The sequence below is a fragment of the Acomys russatus genome, chromosome 2 (assembly GCF_903995435.1).
Source record: "Acomys russatus chromosome 2, mAcoRus1.1, whole genome shotgun sequence".
Taxonomy (NCBI): Eukaryota; Metazoa; Chordata; class Mammalia; order Rodentia; family Muridae; genus Acomys; species Acomys russatus.
The window spans coordinates 77,870,023-77,889,779 of NC_067138.1; the positions used below are offsets into that span (position 1 = coordinate 77,870,023).

At 42.7% G+C, this 19,757-nt stretch overlaps 1 protein-coding gene across 2 annotated transcripts in view; it reads right to left on the bottom strand.

The window, feature by feature from the left end:
* Cdk5rap2 (CDK5 regulatory subunit associated protein 2) overlaps nt 1-19,757 on the bottom strand; it is a 174,472-nt gene that overhangs the window by 58,546 nt on the left and 96,169 nt on the right. For both annotated transcript variants that reach the window (XM_051163243.1, XM_051163236.1), the window contains 3 exons: nt 18,355-18,483; nt 11,117-11,212; nt 9,166-9,350 (listed from right to left, as the gene is read on the bottom strand). In XM_051163243.1, the coding sequence (XP_051019200.1) occupies nt 9,166-9,350; nt 11,117-11,212; nt 18,355-18,483 (410 nt within the window). The remainder of the gene's footprint in view (nt 1-9,165; nt 9,351-11,116; nt 11,213-18,354; nt 18,484-19,757) is intronic.

The window sequence follows — 19,757 nt, forward strand, 5'->3', positions numbered from 1 at the left end:
GATGTTAATGAAGGGATGCTTCATTAACAAGCATGCAGATAGAGCACAAAGTGCACTGCTTTGAAGGCTTGGCTGATTTTTTTGTTCTGTTGTTAAATAGACACAATCTAGGGTCATTTCTGAAGAGGGAATCTCTGTTGAGACTATGCCCCCTCAAACTGGCCTGTAGTTAAGCTTGTGGGACATTTTCTTATTCAGCAGACTTGAAGGGAACCAGCCCACTGTGGGCAGCGCCATCAACGGGCAAATCATCCTGCTGTATACGAAAGCAGCTTGAGCAAGCCAGTAATCAAGTGTTACTCCAGGAGCTCTGCTTCAGTTCTGCTTTGGCTTTCTCTGATAATGGGCTAAATGTAACCTGTAAACCAAACAAATACCATCCTCCCCAACTTGCTTTTGGACATGGTCTTTTTCACAGCAAGAGAAAGCAAACTGAAACTAAGGCAAATAGGAAAGGATTCGGAGGTTGAGAATGTTGCTGAGAGACAGAGCATTTGGTTGGCATGTGGAAGGTTCTCAGTTCAACTCCTAGCACTGATAGTAAAATACATTCAAATAAATAAATGAATAAAGAAAGAAATCAAATTAAATGGCTCTAAACTCTATGTGATTCTTGACAGGAAGGTGAATCTTTTTCCACAGAACATGAAGATTAAAGGAGCAGTGAGGATAAAGAGAGGTAGCATCTGGGAGCAGATGCTCTTCAATGTCCCTTGCCATGTGTCCTTGGCCAACCTCTCATATCAGCTGCAGCTGTGTGGACAGTTTCTGTAGACCTCAAGCACTTTGTGTTTCTCTGCTGCCCTGGGTTCTTTGCAAACCTGAACCTACTAGCAAGACAGGATAGAGTGGTTAAGACAGCTGAGAGCTGTGGTACAAACGCCCTAACTTCCAACCTGAAAAGGACAAAAGCCCAGGCTACACCAGAGTCCACCTACCTGCCCAGACCAATCATAGCACCTTCACTGGCTTCCTGCTCCTGAATACACAAGTCTGAGCCTTGGGCCCTGCTCTGCAGGGACTTGGAGTAAAGCTACCATGGAAAACATGCAGAATGGGGCTGGAAGACTCCTTTGTGTGCTGGGCCCTGTACAGGCACAGGGCTATGACAACACTATGAACTGGTGATAGGAAAGGGTATATCAATTAAGTCGCTATTCCACAAGGCAAAGGGGGAAACAAAGGGACCAGGATAGTGTAAGCATTACACTTACACCATGTGGTGAAGAAGAGAGTGCTGCTGGGAAGTAGGCAGCGGACACAGGAAGCATCTCACAAAACACATCATGCTGAGGAAAGGACAGGCCTGTTCACACATGGGCTTCAGAAACTTGAAGAGCTACTGGGTGAAGGGCAGATTTCCTGTCAAGATGGTGGTATAACATGGCACAGAAATAATAGCAAGTATAAATAATAATAAGAGGTGCATCATAGGGCTAAAAACCAAAGGTACACAGATTCCAAAGAAGAAACACAGCCTGGAACTGGGAGAAGGCAGTTAACAACAAAAACACAAATTCATCCTCAGGGCAAATGTGGAGTCTGACAGATGTTATAGGTCCCAACGGGCCATGTTGAGGCAGCTTCAGTATTCTCACCCTAGAAGAGTAAGGCGGAGTAAGCGTGTGATGGTTAATAGACACAAACCTAACTTACACATGAAATCCACTGTTAGAAAACACAACAATCAAGCAGGCAAAATGGCTGAGTAGGTAAGAAAGCTTATTCTTGCACTCATGTAGAAATCCAGGCATGACTGTGTGAGCCTGGAATTCACGCACTGGGGAACAGAGGTAGGGATATGCTGAGAGCGCACTGCCAGCCACACTAACTGAAAAGGTGAGCCTCTGGTTCAGTGAAAGGCTTTGGCTTCAGAACAGTAAGGCAGACAATAGCAGAGGAAGGTGCCATGTGTGCACACAGGCATACATTCCTGTACATGTACCGCATACCACCCACAAAGACATATGAATGCACACAAAAAATGACAACTCAAGACATTAGAAAATTCATATGCAAGGGAACAGAAAGCAATCCACTGAAGAGTTCAGAAAATGGTTTAAGATTTATTTATTTTTATTTTGTGTGTGTGAGTGTTTGTTTTTATGTCTGTGCAGCAAGTGCATGCAGAGGCCATAAGAATGTGTCAGATCCCCTGGGACTGTACTTAAGGCAGCTCTGAGCTTCCATGTGGGTGCTGGGAACAAACCTTCTAAAAGAGCAGCAGGTGCTCTTATCGTCTGAGCCATCTCTCCAGGCCCCAAGAAGCAAGTTTAAATCACCAACAAAAGAAAGAAAGTAAACAAAGAAAATAAAAAGATGAAGCAGAAGTGAAACAAAGCTAGAGAACTGAGAGAAAGTGCTCCCAGCAAGAGTTGGTCTAGGCGCAGTGTCTTCTAGAAGAAGGGCCGTCAGGTAGAGGTGCAGTCACGCAGGCAGTCACAGAGAATCCACAGCAGAGACCCTCTTTGTGTGATGTCTCTTACTTTTTCCTTTCAGTTGCTCCTTACTGCTGAACTTCAAGAAACTTTGTGAGGCAAACATACTCCAGCCTACGCTCCCTCTGATGTCAGGCACCACTGAAAATGGCAGTGCTCACACTCATCTTCTCAGTGTGCCCTCTGCAAAAAGCAGTAAGGCCCACCTCACTTCCAGAGCCCCACGATCTAGATTAGGGAAGTCAACTCAATTCAAATTAAAAGCAAAATGCATGCTGAATCACCACTCACTTCTAGTGTGAAGTCACTGAAACAACAGAGACTACCTTAAGCTACAGTAAACCTATACTTTTAAAATATTTCTGATATTCTAAGCACCAGAACTAAAATTTCCTTTCTTTCCTTTCCTTTCCTAATGTAGGTAAGAAATAATGACAATTGCTAGTCAGCTAGCCAAAAGAGGACCATCACTCACCTCCAAACAACATGCAGTAAAACCTAAGAAAAAGACTTTACAAATGGGTAGTAAAAGGTGGCAAAGGAGGCCACTGCAATACACTAAAGTGGTGGCTATTAAATCAAACATTTCAAGTTTTGCTTGGCTGAAAATCAGAAAAGCAGATTCATTATGCTGTCTCTGTAATCAGGACCTGCAGATTGGGGTGGTCCAAGGGTATTATCAGAAGCCCAAGTGGCACCTTCTATGCCCCTCCTGCACCTGTGTGCTAGTCAGAAGGGATAAGAGAAGGTACTGACGCTTACTAAGCACTTGCCATGGGTCAAGTCCTCTAAACACACACATCCTCGCATGCTGTGAGACCAATGAAGAAAAAGGGTCAAAGAGAAACAAACTCCTAGCCAAGTGGCAGAGCAGAGATTAAAACCCAGGCCTTTCTGACTCCAAGAGAGCTCTAATTCTTTCTGGTCTCCAAACGTAACCTTTGGCTGCACTGTAGAATGCTCGACTATCTACACGTTCTTTCAAACCCTGACAGGAGACTTTTCATTCTTCCAAAGAGGAATACGCATGCCATTGAGGCGATGAGAGACGCACAGCCACGCATACACGGATAGCTAAATCAATGAGTTGCAATGTAAGTACTATGAATGAGAGGGAAGGAGAGAAAGAATCCTGAGAGAAACCATACACATGGGATTCTTTTTAAGTCAAGTGGTCAGGAAAAGCACCTCTGCAGAGCTGACTGCTCACTGAGGCTCTGCTGGTTGTACCTTTGGGTGAGCCCATCACAGTAGAGAGAGCACTAGCTACCAGAAGTCCCCTGGTAAGATCAAACTTGGCCAGTGTGGCTGAGGCCCAGCAAATACAAGGCCTAGATGATGAAGAGGGAGAAATGGCAGAGGCTGGGTCAAGAAGCTCTGACCTGACAGTGGGAATCCACTGTTGCGTTAACATAGAAGAGAGGTAACCAATCTAAGTTTTAAAAAGAACCTGGAGGATAGCAGGTTACCAAGAAGAGACTTGATACCCTATGAGCATATACAGGGGGAGGAAATCCCCCTCAGGAACAGTCATAGGTGAGGGGAATAAGGGGAAAATGGGAGGGAGGGAAGACTGGGAGGATACAAGGGATGGGATAACCATTGAGATGTAACAAGAATAAATTAATAAAAAAAATTTAAAAACAAAAACAAAAACAACAACAACAACAACAAAAAGAACCTGGCTAGTCTATGAAAATTGGACAACAGAGAGGCAGGAATGGGAACAGGAGGGTAAATAAGGAGGATGCACAGTTACAAGAGTCCAAACAAGATGGGGGCAGCCTAAACCCAAAGGGTAAGAAGAGAGCAGAGAAGGGACTGAATTAGGGCTGTAATCTGCAGGAAGACAGGGAGCACTATGGGCTTTGGGAATGAAGGAGCTTGCACTTTGGGCTACAGCTGTTAGGCAATGCAGGACATAAACTGAGAGGTCTGATTCTCACACAGGAGGAGGAGGTGTCCAGCACAGGGCTGGCTCTTAGGATCATTAGGCAGAAATCAGAATCGCATAGCCCAGCACAGGGCTGGCTCTTAGGATCATTAGGCAGAAATCAGAATCGCATAGCACATTTCAAAGGCAAGAAAGAGTGGGGGAGACAGAGAAAGAAAGGGCCTGAGAACATGGCTCTGAGATACATGTACATTCTCTAGTGAAGAAGGCAGAGAAAAAGAAGGCAGGGAGGTGATACACTAAAACACAACAGTCAGCCACGGAGAAGGGCCACCTGCTGCGGAAAAGCTGGCCAATGGATTCCACGGTTTAGAAACAGTTGCTGACTTGATAAATGGGGCAAAGGCTGTGAAGGCTCTCATGTAGAGAATGGGGAGGGTGGAAGCTGTAGATGTTAGCAATTCTTTTAAAGAATTTTTTCCTTGAATGGGAATAAAGAAATTGGACAGTAGTTGAAATAGATATGAAGTCAGAAGGGAAGGGGCATTCTCCCCAAATGTCTAGTATGTGTTTCTTATGCTTATGAAAAATGACTCAGAAAAAAGGGAAAATTAATGATTTAGAAGAGACAGGAGCTAGGAGGTCAGAAGTGATGTCACAAAAGGGAGGGCTCTTCTTGCAGAGCAGCAGGGACATTTCTACTCTGCCACAGGAAAGACAGAGTTTGCAGATGACAGTCAAACCCTGGCTCAAATGTTTCTATCTGTTCAGTGATGAATGAACTAGGGTTACCAGCCAGCGGAGAAGACAAAAGATCCTGCAAAATAGTACAGTGTGATGCCATAGTGAATGCTAGGTACACAGGTCCTTGAAACAGGAAGAAGAAAGTACAAGGGTAACGTAAGTGCAACCAGCACGTGCCCAAGCCCTGAAACAAAGGATGCTTTGAGACTTATTCTCAGCACCAAGATAGGCAGTGCAGCCAACACACCGAAGGCAAGGCCAGGACACAACAGTACCAACAGCTAAGAACTGGGCTATGCAGACACCCCTAGTAGAAACACATACACTAACACAGTGCATCTTTAAATGACTGCCAGAAGCACTGTGATGTCTAAATGAGGACTAAAAGCTCACAGCACAGGAAGCTGATGACGTTGAGCCTGGTGAAAATGATGGACACTAGGGCTGGAGAGGAAGCACCCTGGGTTTGGGAGGTGGAGACAAACACACCAGGGAGATCCCTGAGCTTCTAAGGTCCTGTCTAGAACTGCCAGGTGTCTATTAACTCTGAACTATAAAATCTACCTCCAAACATTCGCCAAGTCTTCTCCCTGGCAACCTAAACCTTGCCCAGTCCCTGATGGCCACTTCTGTAGTGCAATCTTTAGACCTCCTGCCAGCCTTACACTCTGTTGGTTCTGTACCTATCACTCAACTATGCCCAGAGCTATAGAATTGGACAGCCTTTAAGGAATTAGCCTCTCTTTTACCATCAGTTGGAACCCAAGATTGTATGAGCCCTTCAAAAAACAATTCTTTTTTTTTTATTTTAATTTTATTAAATTATTCAGATTACAACTCAATTGTTATCCCATCATTTGAATCCTCCCGTTCCTCCCTCTCTCCTGCTTTCACCCTATTCCCCTCCCTAGGTCTAAGACTGAGGGGGACTTCCTCCCCCCCTATATGGTCATAGGCTATCAAGCCTCATCTTGGTGGCCTGCTTATTCTTTCTTTGAGTGCCATCAGGCCTCCCCACCAAGGGGAGATGGTCAAATATGGAGCACCAAAGTTCATTTCAGATTCAGTCCCCACTCTCCACATAACTGGAGACTGTCCTGTCCATTGGGTAGATCAGAGTAGGGGTTTGATGTTTACTACTTGTATTGTCCTTGGTTAGGGCAATAGTTTGAGCAGACCCCCCCTGGGCCCCAAAAGGCATGTCCCACAAAAGTCTTCACTTGCCAGGAGATTGGGATAGATGTGAGGACACCCTACTGAGATTCTAGATAAGAGAAATATAGGAGATGGGGAAATAGAAAGACCCAGAGGGTCCTAGAACCCTGTAAGAAGAACATCTTGATGGGTGGATCAAAAACAATTCTTAAGCATAGTCAGTGCTCTTTTTTCACATTTTTATATTTTCTCAGCTATCAAATATCACTTAACACTGAGTTACACAGAACAAAACGTTTGATGAAGAGATTCTAAATCAGGCCTCTAGAGGGGGGGGGGCTGGAAACATGTAAGCAGAGGGCTAGGAATCTACACAAAGCGAATGCCAAGACAAAGGAAGAGAGAGGATGGTCCACTTCACAAGGCAGGATGTCCTGGCCTTCTCACTCTGCCATCAACAGGGAGCTGCTCTGGATAGGCAAGGGCAAGACAACTAATGAGCCATTTCCTGTTCCATTCTAGCAGACAGGTGGAGCCAGCCACTCTGACAGTCCCTCCACAGAGAGGGCTAGAAAGTACAGTCTCAAAGGCTGAGGGGAGTCTTAGGCCTAAGTCTATTAAAGTTTTGCACTGGGGGCATCAGACAGATGCTGGCTCACTAATGAATAGAGACAGACATCATTAGCTGGCTGCTCCACCTGCACATGCCATTCATATCATCTTACCTGGGCCGAGTGGCAAAAGGTGAAATTAATTGGCAGCTATTTTTTTTTTAAACACAGTCTTACTATGAAGCAGAGACAGTCATCAAACTCACTGTCACACTCATCCTTGCAAGGCAAGCAACAATAGTCACAAAACTTTACTCAGTGTTGATGTTGACCAATACTTAGGATCCATTTCTTTATTTAATCTTTTTAATATTCCTAGGAAGTAACTATCACCATCTTTCACTCTGGAGATGAAGAAACCAAGATGGGGACAGATGACACAGATATGAATGACAGAGCTAGACTGTTGTTTTTTTTCCAGAGCAACAAAACCATCTCACTCCTAGAAAAAATTTCTAGGTATAAGATTAGTATTTCCTGACCAATGAGAATACTGAATATCTCTCACTCCCCTCCTCTAGAAAATTCTTCAATGGCTAAGGGAATGCTGGATCCCCTTTGTGAAAAGATTACTGGCGACAGCATGTAAAGTTGAGCCTGTAATGTAGGATAAAATGGCCGGGTCTAGAGTATGTATAAAGATCAGGCCTTCAGTAGGACCTTGCAACCATGACCAAACCATCATGGCCCAGTAGCGCACAGAGAAGAACAGCAGAGAAGAACTCTGAGAGTAGTGCCCAGAGATGAAGGTTAGGCAGAGTTAGGCTGGTGTTTCTAATACCAGCTGTGGCTGCTAGTGGCTAGGAAGCCTACAGGACAGGCAACGGCTAGAGAAAATGGTGTAAGTGTCACAGGTTTGCTAGCTCATTAAGGACTTGCTCTAAATCCATACATAGGCTGGAATTTTTATAAATCAAGAGATTAAGAATAGCAATTTTGGGGCTGGAGAGATGGCTCAGTGGTTAAGAGCACTGACTGCTCTTCCAGAGGTCATGAGTTCAATTCCCAGCAACCACATGGTGGCTCACAACCATCTATAATGTGATCTGATGTGCATTGTATACATAATAAATAAATAAATCTTAAAAAAAAAAAGAATAGCAATTTTGAAGACAAATGATGAGAGCTCACAGGCACATGTTTCCTGACAACTAGCTAGAGAAGCCTATGCACTAGAAGAGAGCTCCTCTCCCATCCCCATGCCCCTTCTCCTCTTCTCACCATGGTCCATATGTCCCCAACTCACAGCATCCAAGAGCACTCCCATCTGGCCCTATACAGTCAGGGAGCAGTAGTGCCTTTTACCTTAAACTTTACAAGGTTGAGGACTTAGAGGCTCCAGAAACTCTCTAGTGTTGAGTACTGACTGACTGCCCACCTCCCTTTGGTGATGAACTGACTATGCCCCTTGAGTAGCCTCATGCTAGAAAATGTTAGGTGTCAGGAATTACGAAGGGTCAACCTCACCAAGCTTCAAGAACAGAATGCTCTTGTGTCCTGTTTTCAGCAGAAGGATCCACAAGGGCTTAGTACAGCAAGGATTTAAGGATGACTAACTTGCATGGCTCTTGTCAAAGGTCAAAGCAGTAGTAAGTTGTGTTTTTCTGCATATGTCAGAATTGATAGCATTTATTGAAATTTACTATATACCAGCCAATTTTCCTCAGTATTTTTTCTTAGTCCACCCAGCAGCCCTATGAAGTAGCTAGAGAAACTGAGGCGTGGAGAAAAAAAAAAAACAAAAAAAAAACCAGCATGGCTCTTCCTGGTTCTAAAGCCCAAGCAGCTGCCATGGACAGCCTAGAAGAAATATAAAAGGGGAAATGGCTCATACAGGGCTAATTTACAAAATACAAATGACCTAATGTTTCTCTGTCTCTGTGTCAGGAAAAGAACCTATAGTATTTCCCCATATAGGAACAGCTCCCAGCTGATCCACTGAGAAGAGAATTTAGTTCAAGCTAGACATAAAACAGCGGAGTCACGACTGCAGTGATGTTTTTAAGCTGGTGCCAAAACCAGAGGAGATGCCAGGAGGGCCGACTCCTCTTGCCACCGACAGCCAGGCAGCCCTTTCTGGGACTCGGAGGAGTAATTCTAAAGAAAGCTTTCTCTTGCCTTTTTGTAATGTGCCCATGTGTAGCTCTGCTCGAGTCCCCTTAGAGCCACCAGCACGAAGCCTAATTACTTAATTGCATGACTGGCAAGATTCCTTCCCAGCCATTTCAGGAGCTTGCAGGTACACTGCACAGTACCATCTGAATCCATTTAGCAAAATGAGCTGCTCAATGAGACTCAAAGAGGTACCTGGGCCCATGTCTACCTGGATTCCAGCGATGGTGTGCCCTTCTTGAGGAAGAAAGTGGCAAGCAGGCTCAGGAGTTCGTCTTGTAGGTTCTCGTTTTCAGGGATGCCAGGTGTGTGGACGCCATCATGGTCTAAAATAGTGGAATCCATGTGCCTTAAATACCCATTTTTGCAGCCACCCTCGGCGTAGTCCTCCATGATCTGCAAATCAAAGTGTTTGGGCAAACAGAGGCAAATTGGGAATGGAAGGGATAGGTGGAGAAGAAAGGGGTGCAGGTGAATGAGAACTGGTCCCTGGACAGGAGGACAAGGGACAAGTCTGTACACTCACGCTTACACTAAGGCAGGAGGAGGCATTTGCATGTCTTTCCTTACCCTCAGTTTTCTGACTCTAAAGTGGTACCATACCCTTTGCTATAGTTCAGAGAACAATATGAGATGACTAAGTTAGGGTAAGTATCCACTTCACCACAGGTGCTCTCTGGATGTATGTTCTACTATTCTACAGTCTACTCATTGAAATTGTTCCTAAGAGGAACCTGGAACACATGTCCTCAATCCTGCTTTGTATGGTTGTAATATGTTTCATATAACATTACTACTTACACTACAACCACATACATTATTATTACTCTAGTGACACATACTAATTAACAGGGCTTTGATGTATCTCGTTAGGAAAGTGGAGAGTTAATTCCCATGGAGATGTTATTTACAGATCCACCTTCCTGGGTCATTGGGTTTCCCAGAGGAGCAGTACCATGGAGACTTCCAGTTAAAGCCTGTTCTGGGCATGTCCTGAGATGGTACAATTAGCATCCCCTCTTCCCTTTGCAAAGCTGTAAATTTCCTCAACCAGTCTATAAATAACTCCTCTTGACTTCATTACCGTTAGTGATACACGCATTAGCCATCACTCTATCTTGCCACACTGGAAAAATGATTAAGATTTTTTAAATGGAAGACAAGATTCACACAAATGAGCTGTTATTTATAGGTTCTTATTTGTCACCAATCTAGTTATTAAATCCATCAAATAAGCAATCCACAAATGAGGAAAAATCTAGGCTATAGTAATAAAAGCAGAAATTATTATTTGTTGAGCTTGTATGACATGTATCTTGGTTCCAGTATCAGAGAGACCCTATACAGAAGGGAAGTGAAAATTCAAGCTTAGAGAGTTGTTAAGCAAGGAAAGAACAGATAGGAGTGACATAGCCAAGGTTCAAAACCATGTTTGTGGAATTCCAAAGGACGCATCTTCGTGGCTTCGTGTTCCAAAGCTACCTATGTGTATCAGGTATGGCCCACTCATGACTCTACAAACATCGATACTTTGACACTAAACTGCCACACCTGCAGCATCCAACTCTTACTATAACTCAATCAAACCTGTAGCATCCATACCCTATCATATCTCAGTCGTCAAGTCTCTTTAAGTCTGGAGACTGTTAAGCCCAACTGTTCCGTAGCAATGTGGCTAGAAGACTATCTGAGCGTGGAGTTAATGGCCATAATAATACTAAGCTGCATTACAGGGGTTGAGAGATTGCAGAGAGCCACTCTGTTCCATCAGGGTCACCTTGCACTTCAATCAGATGACCTAAGAGTTCATATCCCACCTACATCACTAACCTAATCTGTGCCTTAGATAAATTATCTCCACTCGCACATCTCAGTCTCCAATGCATAAAGCAAACAGTGGATTAGACCTTTAAATATCTATTCAGGAACAACAGACAATCTTTATTGTGTTATAGCAACCTAGTCCTTATTTCCAGCTATGTTTTATGAGTGTCTTGATCATCTACTTTATGACTTCTGATTTAAAAAGGAGACCAGTTGCTTTGCTGCCCATGGCACAGAGTCGACACACAATACAGGCAGAATTAAGAGAAAACCAACCACACATACTCCATGACTGACTTGGACACACAGTGAGACAGAGTAAGAAGCTATCCTCCTACCTCTTTACTCTGTTCCAAATGCTGGGCGCTCTGGAAATGATTCTCATTGTCCACTTCAAATTTGATTGTGTCCTCATCCTCCTTGCTAGCCAGATGCTACATGCAGCCCGGGTTGGTGTGGAAAATGCAACAGCAATAGTCTAGCATGAGTGTGTTTAAACAACTCAGCGATGGCTTTTCTCAACAATTCCCAACAGTCAACAACAACAGCACACAAAGGAAGAATGAACTGCCAAAGCCATGAGATTAAAAATTATCTGAACTTAGAGGTACTGGCTGTGGATAAATGTCCCCCTCGTCCCCCCAATAAGTGGAGGCCTTTCATTGGTCCTATATGGCCTTTTTGGGAGGCTGTAAATTGGGTATGCTCTCTGCAGGCACTGCCATTCTGCCTTTGCTAGACCTACTTTTGGACTATAGAAAGGTAGTAAGTCTTAGAAAACAGCTATTGATGGGACTGAAAACAGCAAACAGAAAAAAAAAAAAAAAAAAAAAAAACCAGTAAATGAAATTCATGGCATACCCAAATTATTCATCACGTCTCCTATTTAGCACAGGGCATAAACCTCTTGTGAGAATGTCATGCATAGGAGATGGACAGTCCCAGTAACACTGTCATTTTACTGAGAAGAGTGTCAGGTTGCCTGATGATAACTTTGCACTTTTGGAAATGAAGGACTTACAGAGACTGCATAAATATGAAATGCCTAAAAGCTATAAAGTCCTAGAGTTACTTCATTCTGTGTTCTCATAATAGATGGTACAAAGTTCCCAGGAAAGTAAGAGCCCAGTTCTCAAAAACAAAAAACAAAACAACAACAACAAAAAAACAAAGTTTTGGTCATAAGATATATGAATTAACCAAGTAGAAACTAAGAGGTGACCAGTAAGGGTGTCAATTAAATGTAATCCAAATATCATATCAAAACTCATGTTGCTGATGCAGCTCTTAACTGGAGGTGGGAAAGCCACCAAGCTCAGGGTCATTTGTTGGGGACACTTGTGGCTCCATCCCAAGAGTTTTACTTTATGAACTCTTACATCAGTCAACTGCAATCTTAACTCTCTCTGCCCAGTTGAAATCCTTATCTTCCTATAAGAGTAAGAACCTTGTTCACAAGAAAAACAAAGCAAAACAGTCTTAGGAATGTCACTTTAGAGGAAGTAACCAAGGCCAGAACATACTAGCCTACCACATCTGAACTACAATAAAGATCAAAGATCTGCTGAACACAAACCACAATCCTACAGTGCTACAAAGCGTGACAAAGGCTGACATGAACAAACTTGCTAAGGTATAAAAGTTTATAAAATACCCTCGCTCCACTAGTGTCTTCCTTTTTGTTGAATCTTAGGCAGGGGAAGAGAAGATTAAGTTTTGCCGCATATACCTGTCTGGCCTGGAACTTACTACACAGATCAGGCTTGTTTCAAATATACGTGGTCTCCCTGCCTCTTCCTCCAGTGTTGGGATGTCTGGTATGTACTATTATGTCCTGCAAATATTCCAAAGAGATAAGGACAGGAAGAGGCAACTAAATTTGCTTATAGGAGCATAAATATATTAAGCTCACTAGAAAAACAAACCAATCAACCAAAAAGGTCCCCAAAGACTGGTGCATGAGTGTGATATACGTATCGCCTTTGGTCCATGAGACTACTTAACAGCACAATGAACAAACACTTATACATTCAAACAATGAGATTCAAAAAAGTATTAGCTCAAATGACATGAATGAACTTCAGAATGATTATGCTGAGTGACGAGTCGACACATTATGATTCGAGTCATTTAAAAGTCTAACAGAAAGAATGAAAACAGTAGACAAAGCAGAGGAGCAGGCGGGGTGGGAGATGAACCCAAAGGATATGAGGGATGTTGAAAGGAGTTTAGGTTCCATTTACAGGCACAACTATGTGTGCAATTTAGCAAATAAAGGCTTGAAAGAAAAAGTAGCTATAAAATATATACTGGGTAAGGCCCGGGGAGGTGGCTCGGTGGGTAAAGGCACTTGCTATCAAGCCCGACAACGTGAGTTCAGCTCAACATGGTAAAAAGGGAGAACTAAACTCCTTCAAGTTGTTCTCTGACCTCCATGCACGTGCTGTGGCAAACGCATATATAAGAGCACACACACACACACACACACTAAATGTAACATAAATTTGTTAGAATATATATGCTAGTTAAATATATACATGCTTCAGTGTTTGGATAAACACGCTGATTTTTACCATTTTCATTGAAATTATTGAAAAGGTGAGACAGAATGACAACAGACAGGAAAGAAATGTTAACAGAGTCTAGATAGCAAGTAAGTACCACATGATCTCATTCAAGTCAGTCTTGTAGGAATTTAGAAAGCACTGTTTCTGGAGGCTGGTGAGAGTGAGGAGAGGGGGAGAAGGGTGGGCTGGGGAGACGTGTTATTACAACAACAGAAAAATCCCACTTGTTCTATTTTACCAAGGAAGACTCAGGAGCCAGATGCAGGGATAAATACTTGCTAGCTCAGAGGCAGAGGAAGTACCCAGCTGACCTTCCTACTCAGTTCCCATGCAGAAGGAGAAAGCCAAAAAGCCAAAAGCTTGCTAGCTCATTTGACAGCCCAGGAGGAAAAAGCCTGCTAGCTCACCAGACAGCCCAGGAAGAAAGAACCAAAAAGCTAAAGAGGTCCTTCTTCTTCCCCATGCTGTCTTAAATACCCTTCAACTCAATGCCCCTCCTTTCTACTTAATCTCTGCCAGCTGGTTTCTCGATCCACCTAGGGTTAACTTTATTAAATCTTGTATACAGAAGCTCTTGGATTAGAGGTGTGTGCTAAGGCTGAACCACACCATAAACACCAAACAAGAAAGAGGTTTTTACAGTTCACAATTTGGTGTTCACAATGGGGTCAGATATCCTGCAAGAGGGTAGTTAAGACAGAAGCAACCATGTTAACTGCTGCATAGTAGATGCCTACTGATAAAATAACATACATATCACGAAACTAGAAGAATTTTATCTTAAAGAAATGACAAATTGCTTGATCAGCTAAACATATTTGGCTTTGTTTAAACATTACACAGTACACATGTATATCCAAACATCACACAATACTCCATTAATGCCTGTAATTATTTTTAAGATGGCTCAATTATGTTGATAACTAATATTTTTTCTAAACAATAAAAATAAGCAACTTAGAAAAATGTGCTTTTTTAAAAATATGGATTAATAAATGGCTTAAAGTTTTATGTAATGACTTTAAATATTTTATTAATGTCATTTACATTTGATGAATACACTTAAACAGAAAAACTGAGTATACTTTCATTTTGTTATTTTGTTTGTTTTTGTTTTAAGACAGGGTCTCATGTGGCCTGAGCTCACCTCACACTTACAATATAGCTGAGGATAACTGTCAACTTCTGATCCTCCTGACTCCACCTGCCCAGTGCTGGCATTACAGGGGCTCACCAGCATGCCTGGTTTTTACAGTGCCCATATAAAGTCACATTACTTAATGTGAGGGTCACAAAAACATTGGCAAAACAAAAGGTTTCTGAACACGACAACCAAAGGTTACTCCAAACTCAACAGGTTTCTAGTAGCAATTGCCCTTACTGTATCACACAGCTTCATACAGCTCTTGTCCTGACCACCCAGCACATGTGCCCTGCAGTATGCATGCCTTCACATTGTGCAATACCAGCCAACACGGCCTGAACCTGGCTCACATTTGAGACCATTGGATACTATCAGTTGCTGTACACACAGTTTACTGTACTTTAAACACATAATTAATTACAGAAAATAGACTTAGTATTTTCTTGTCATCATTCCTCAACATGTAAGCATCAAATTGGTTCACCTTTGTATTACACAGTGTAATGTCTGTTTTGAGAAATTTTGAGTTGGTGGCAAAAATCTCATTAAAAAATTGTGAAATGAAGTTTGACTTCAGATTATGTCAGATTTGCCAGTAATTGTTTAAATTTTATTTTATTTTGCATATTTATCTATGTGTCTGTCTGTATACATTAAATTTGAGTTGGTGGCAAAAATCTCATTTAAAATATTGTTAAATGAAGCTTGACTTGAGATTAAGTCAGAATTGGCAGTAATTTTAAAAATTTTTACCTATTTTGCATATTTATCTGTGTGTTTGTCTGTATACATGAATGCATTTATGCATAGGTATGTTCACCTGTGTGCATGCAAAGGCCAGTAGTGCTACAGGGGTCAGTACTGGGATCCCAGTTCTAATCCTCATGATAGTGCAGCAAACACCCTTCCGTGCTGAGCTACCTCTCCAGCTTTAGCCAATAACTTCTGAAATGGTCCCTAAACATGCTTCATATGAAACAACATTCACAGAACTGATATCATAAAATAAAAATGTCAATCAACTCTGAAAAATGTTGGAGATGCTATATACCCTATGCAATAAATATTCAGCCAAGATTTAAGTCTTTAAATAAAAATAAACAAGCACATCCATCTCATTAGCATTTAAATTTGATTCTATCTTTAATAAATGGTAAAACTGTATGTACACCAAAGACCTGCTTTAAACCCACTTCTTTATGATTTATTACCAGAAACTGTAAGCTGTGTATAGATAGATGGCTAAGATTATGTAGAAACACCTCAGGGGGAAAGGGGTTGCCAAGTGGAAAATTTTATAAGACATTGCTTGAGAGTCACACAAGGTCCATTTCTTGATCAATGTGGCAGCCCTACTAATACGTAAGCTCAATTAAATTAAGCTCTTTATCTATCTCCATGTCCTTCATGTGCTGATTTCTAACTATACCTAAGAATGACAAAATACATAATCGTAGCACTCGGGAAGGCAGAGGCAGGCAGATCTCTGTGAGTTTGAGGCGAGCCTGATCTACAAAGTGAGTTCAGGACAGCCAAGGGCTACAACAGAGAAACCCTGTCCAAACAAACAAACAAACAAACCCAAAACAAAACAAGAAAAGAATGACAAAAAACAATACAAGCCAATGACAACAACAACTAAACTTTCTGAGTAATGCATCTTGCTAGCACCCTCCTGCTCACATGACCTCATCTGCCGATATGAGTTCCACAAGCTGCAGTCATGGGCTTCAACATTTACTACCCTGTACAGTGTTGACTCCTCTAGCATCAAGTAATAACTGGCAAACACGTACAAGAAAAAAGGGGTGTCTTGATGGAGCCTGTTATAATGAAGCTCATTAAGACAACAGGAAAGCTGCTGGTCACTTGGATTGTTTCTACATAAACTACCCACATATGGGAAATGTGCACCCTCAGGTCCTTATGGATGGATCTGATTAAGGGAAGTCACTTTGGAAAAAAAACTTGACAAACTCTGTTAGGCCTTTATTAACTAAAGTTGTTGAGGGAAGGTATCTTAAAACAAACTGTATGCTTACTGCAGATATGGATCTATCAGTAATTACAAATCTGGGGAAGGAAAGAAATCCTAAAGACAAAAAAGACCTGTGTACTGACAATTTGCAACAATCACTTGAAGCAATTCATGTATCCAACAAGATAGAGTTAGGCCCTTAAACTTCAGTTCATCAGTAACATGGAAAATGATGCTATGACTTAATGGCATTTTGAAAATACAAAAGGGAAGAAAATCACATTTAATGTAAGTGGCACAATCAGAAGAGACAGTTTGGAAATGTCAAATTTGCTGTTTTAAAGCAGCAGGATTAGGGACGTTTCTCCATATTCTAAGATCAGTCTTTCTTCTCCTCTGCCTTCCCCTCCCCCAGCTCTCACTTCTGGTTACAGTTTGGAAAAGAACAAAAATGATGCTGTCTCCTGTTCTGTAAGTCCTGCTGCTCAGAGAAAGCTGTGGACAACATGGGCATGTCCAGCTGTTTCTAGCTTGTTTCTTGTAGAAGGGGACCCACACACCCTCCCAGAGAACAGCAGGCTCCCCTCTGCCATCTCACCAAACCCTGTTTCCCTCTTCTCCCTCAGTTCTGAATTATAGCCATCTTTCCATGCAGATCTTCCCATCCCATTCTGAGGGAAGCCAAGGGAACTGTGCTATAAAGGAAAAGGCTTTTTGCAGGGAACATCAAATTGAAGTGCAATCTGACAAATGACTCAAATTTGAATCGGCTGGTATTAAGATCTTAGAGTGGGCAGAGGAAAAGGCCTCTGTTCTCCAAAGGACATAATGGGACATTTAACAGATTTTTTTCAAAGGGCAAATGAACAAACAAAACTCGGCATTTACAGCTCAAATGGAGCTGGAGAAGAGGGAGCTGCTTATTAAAAACGTGGCCTCAGAGGAAGTAAGCGGGGAGACTTGTTTCTCCCATAAGTGGCTCGCTATTGCTCTTGGTTTTCAAAATTATCTGGAGCCCTGGAGGCCAAGATCAATAATAATCCCTGTCTCAAAGAAAGCAGACGGCCAAAGCACAGCATAAATATAGTACCTCTGAGCAGCTCCCACTGGGAAGAGGGGAAGAGTCAGCCTATAAACCTCTCCCAAAGAGTGATGTGGCCACACATGTGAGGCCTGTATGTACCTGGTACTCCAGGTATATAACACAAGTCCACCCAGGAAAACCCCGGTTTTGGTCTAGTTTTGAGGGAGTCTGATATAGAAAGATCCTCTGCACTCAGGATGAAAATAGCCCTGGCTTCAGAGGTGCTAATGCACATATGGAGCAGGCTCTTTCCCAGGAGAGATGGGCTAGCCAAGCCTGGAGGAAGGCAACGACTCTCTTGCCCAGCACAGCTTCAGGGCCCTTCCCCATACAGCATGACTACAAACATGGCAAAAGAGAGAAATGTCAGCAGTAACATCTAGAAGTAACCAGGGTGAGAGGCCAGGCGGAGTGTGTAGGCATCTTCCTTTAAAGTATAGGTATTCCAAGGCTGCACACTCACTATCTAGAGCCATGGCCACTCTCCAAACACCTGTGAGCACACACCACTCACCCAGAGGTGCCATCTGCAGCAAACACCCAGAGCTAGGGCACAACAACAGCACAACAGGATATGCCAATCATATCTGATAAGACATGACTGAAGTTGGAGGAAGCCTGTGGACAGATCCAATGACAAACAGGGCCCTCAAGACTCCAGCACAGCAAACAGAATTTCAAGGACCTCCCTCGGACAGACAGTCTTTAAAAAAATGGGGGAAGGGTTGTGTGTGTGGGGGGGGGGGGGGGCGGGGGTACCATCTCTTCAATTAGCACATGACAACAAGAACATTTCTTCTTACCTTCGCTTGTTTTGTTGACTCAAGTCTGTCACTTCCCTGGTAGCCCATGGAAGAGAGATCAAAAATGGTTTTCTTGAGGTGCTGGTTGTCTGTGTGTAGGTCCTTCACAAGCTGTATAAGGTCACTGACCTGGAGGTGAGAGCAAAGAAACAGAGGTTTACTTGAAAGCAGAGGAGTATGACTTGTGGGAAGGCTAGCTGAGCTATCCTCAGCATCTGTGTCTACTGTGACTACTGACTAAATTCGAAGGAGAAAGCACCCTGGTCACAGCCACAGCACACTAAAGGCATTGGGTCAATGGCACCCAACACTTTTTTGTCTTGTAACACAGCATTCTGGAGAAAGATTTCCCAGACCTGAAATTTCTCCAACTATGTCAGATCTCCCTTAATAGCAGAGACCTCCCTCTCTATATACACAGAACATGGCTGTTCTGGCAAAAGATCACATCTAAAGACATTCTAGGTCTGTGTGATCCACCTGGAATACATACACGCCTTTAAGCCAGGAGACAAAGGCAAGCAGATCTCTGAGTTCAAGGCCAGCATGGTATAGAGTGAGTTTCAGGTAAAGAAAAGCTTAGGCCCAGGTATGGCGGTACACATCTTCAATCCCAGCACTCAGGAGAAAGAAGCATGCAGATCTCTGAGTTCTAGTCAGGGCTGTTCAGGCAGTTTGGTTGAGTCAGTGAGTTGAGAGACAGTGTAGTGGAGTTCATGGAATTCAAAGCTAGTTTTTACTGGGAGAGTTTTACAGAGACAGGTTGCAGAGAGAACAAACTAGACACAGGTAAAGTCGGAACAAGCCAGAGAATGAGAGGGAGCCAGAAGATCAGATCAGATTGCTAGAGTTACTTTGAGGCCAAGCAGAGCAATTCAGCTAGAGAATTGCTAAGAGAAGCCAGAATGAATCAGTCAGCTTAGAGAAGAGTTTGAGTGAGAACAGGTGAGTTGAACCAGCCAGCCAGAGTTCAGAAAGAACTAGAAAAGTGAGCTTATTCAGCAGTCAGTCTCAGAGGCTGAAAGCATTCAAAGCCTAGATTAGATTGTACGGAGGATAGAAGCTTCCAGGAATAAGCCTAGATTAACAGACAAAAGCAGTAAGCCTCCAAGATGACAATTAGAGAGGTCAATAAAGGATACTTTTACAACCCAGTTAGCAATAGCTATCAGTCATAATGAGCTGTCCTTAATAAAGCAATAATCCCTATGAGCTTTTAGTCAACCATTCCCTGCAGGAGATAGAAAGGCTGTCTTACAATAAGGAACCAGTGATACAAAAAAGTTCGCTGTTCTGGCTGCCACAGCTGAGACATCTTGAAAACTGCCTAAAACATAGCAAGAGTCAAAGTGCCAATACGTGACAGAGCAGTAGACTCCACAGAAGACACCATAGGGTACCTT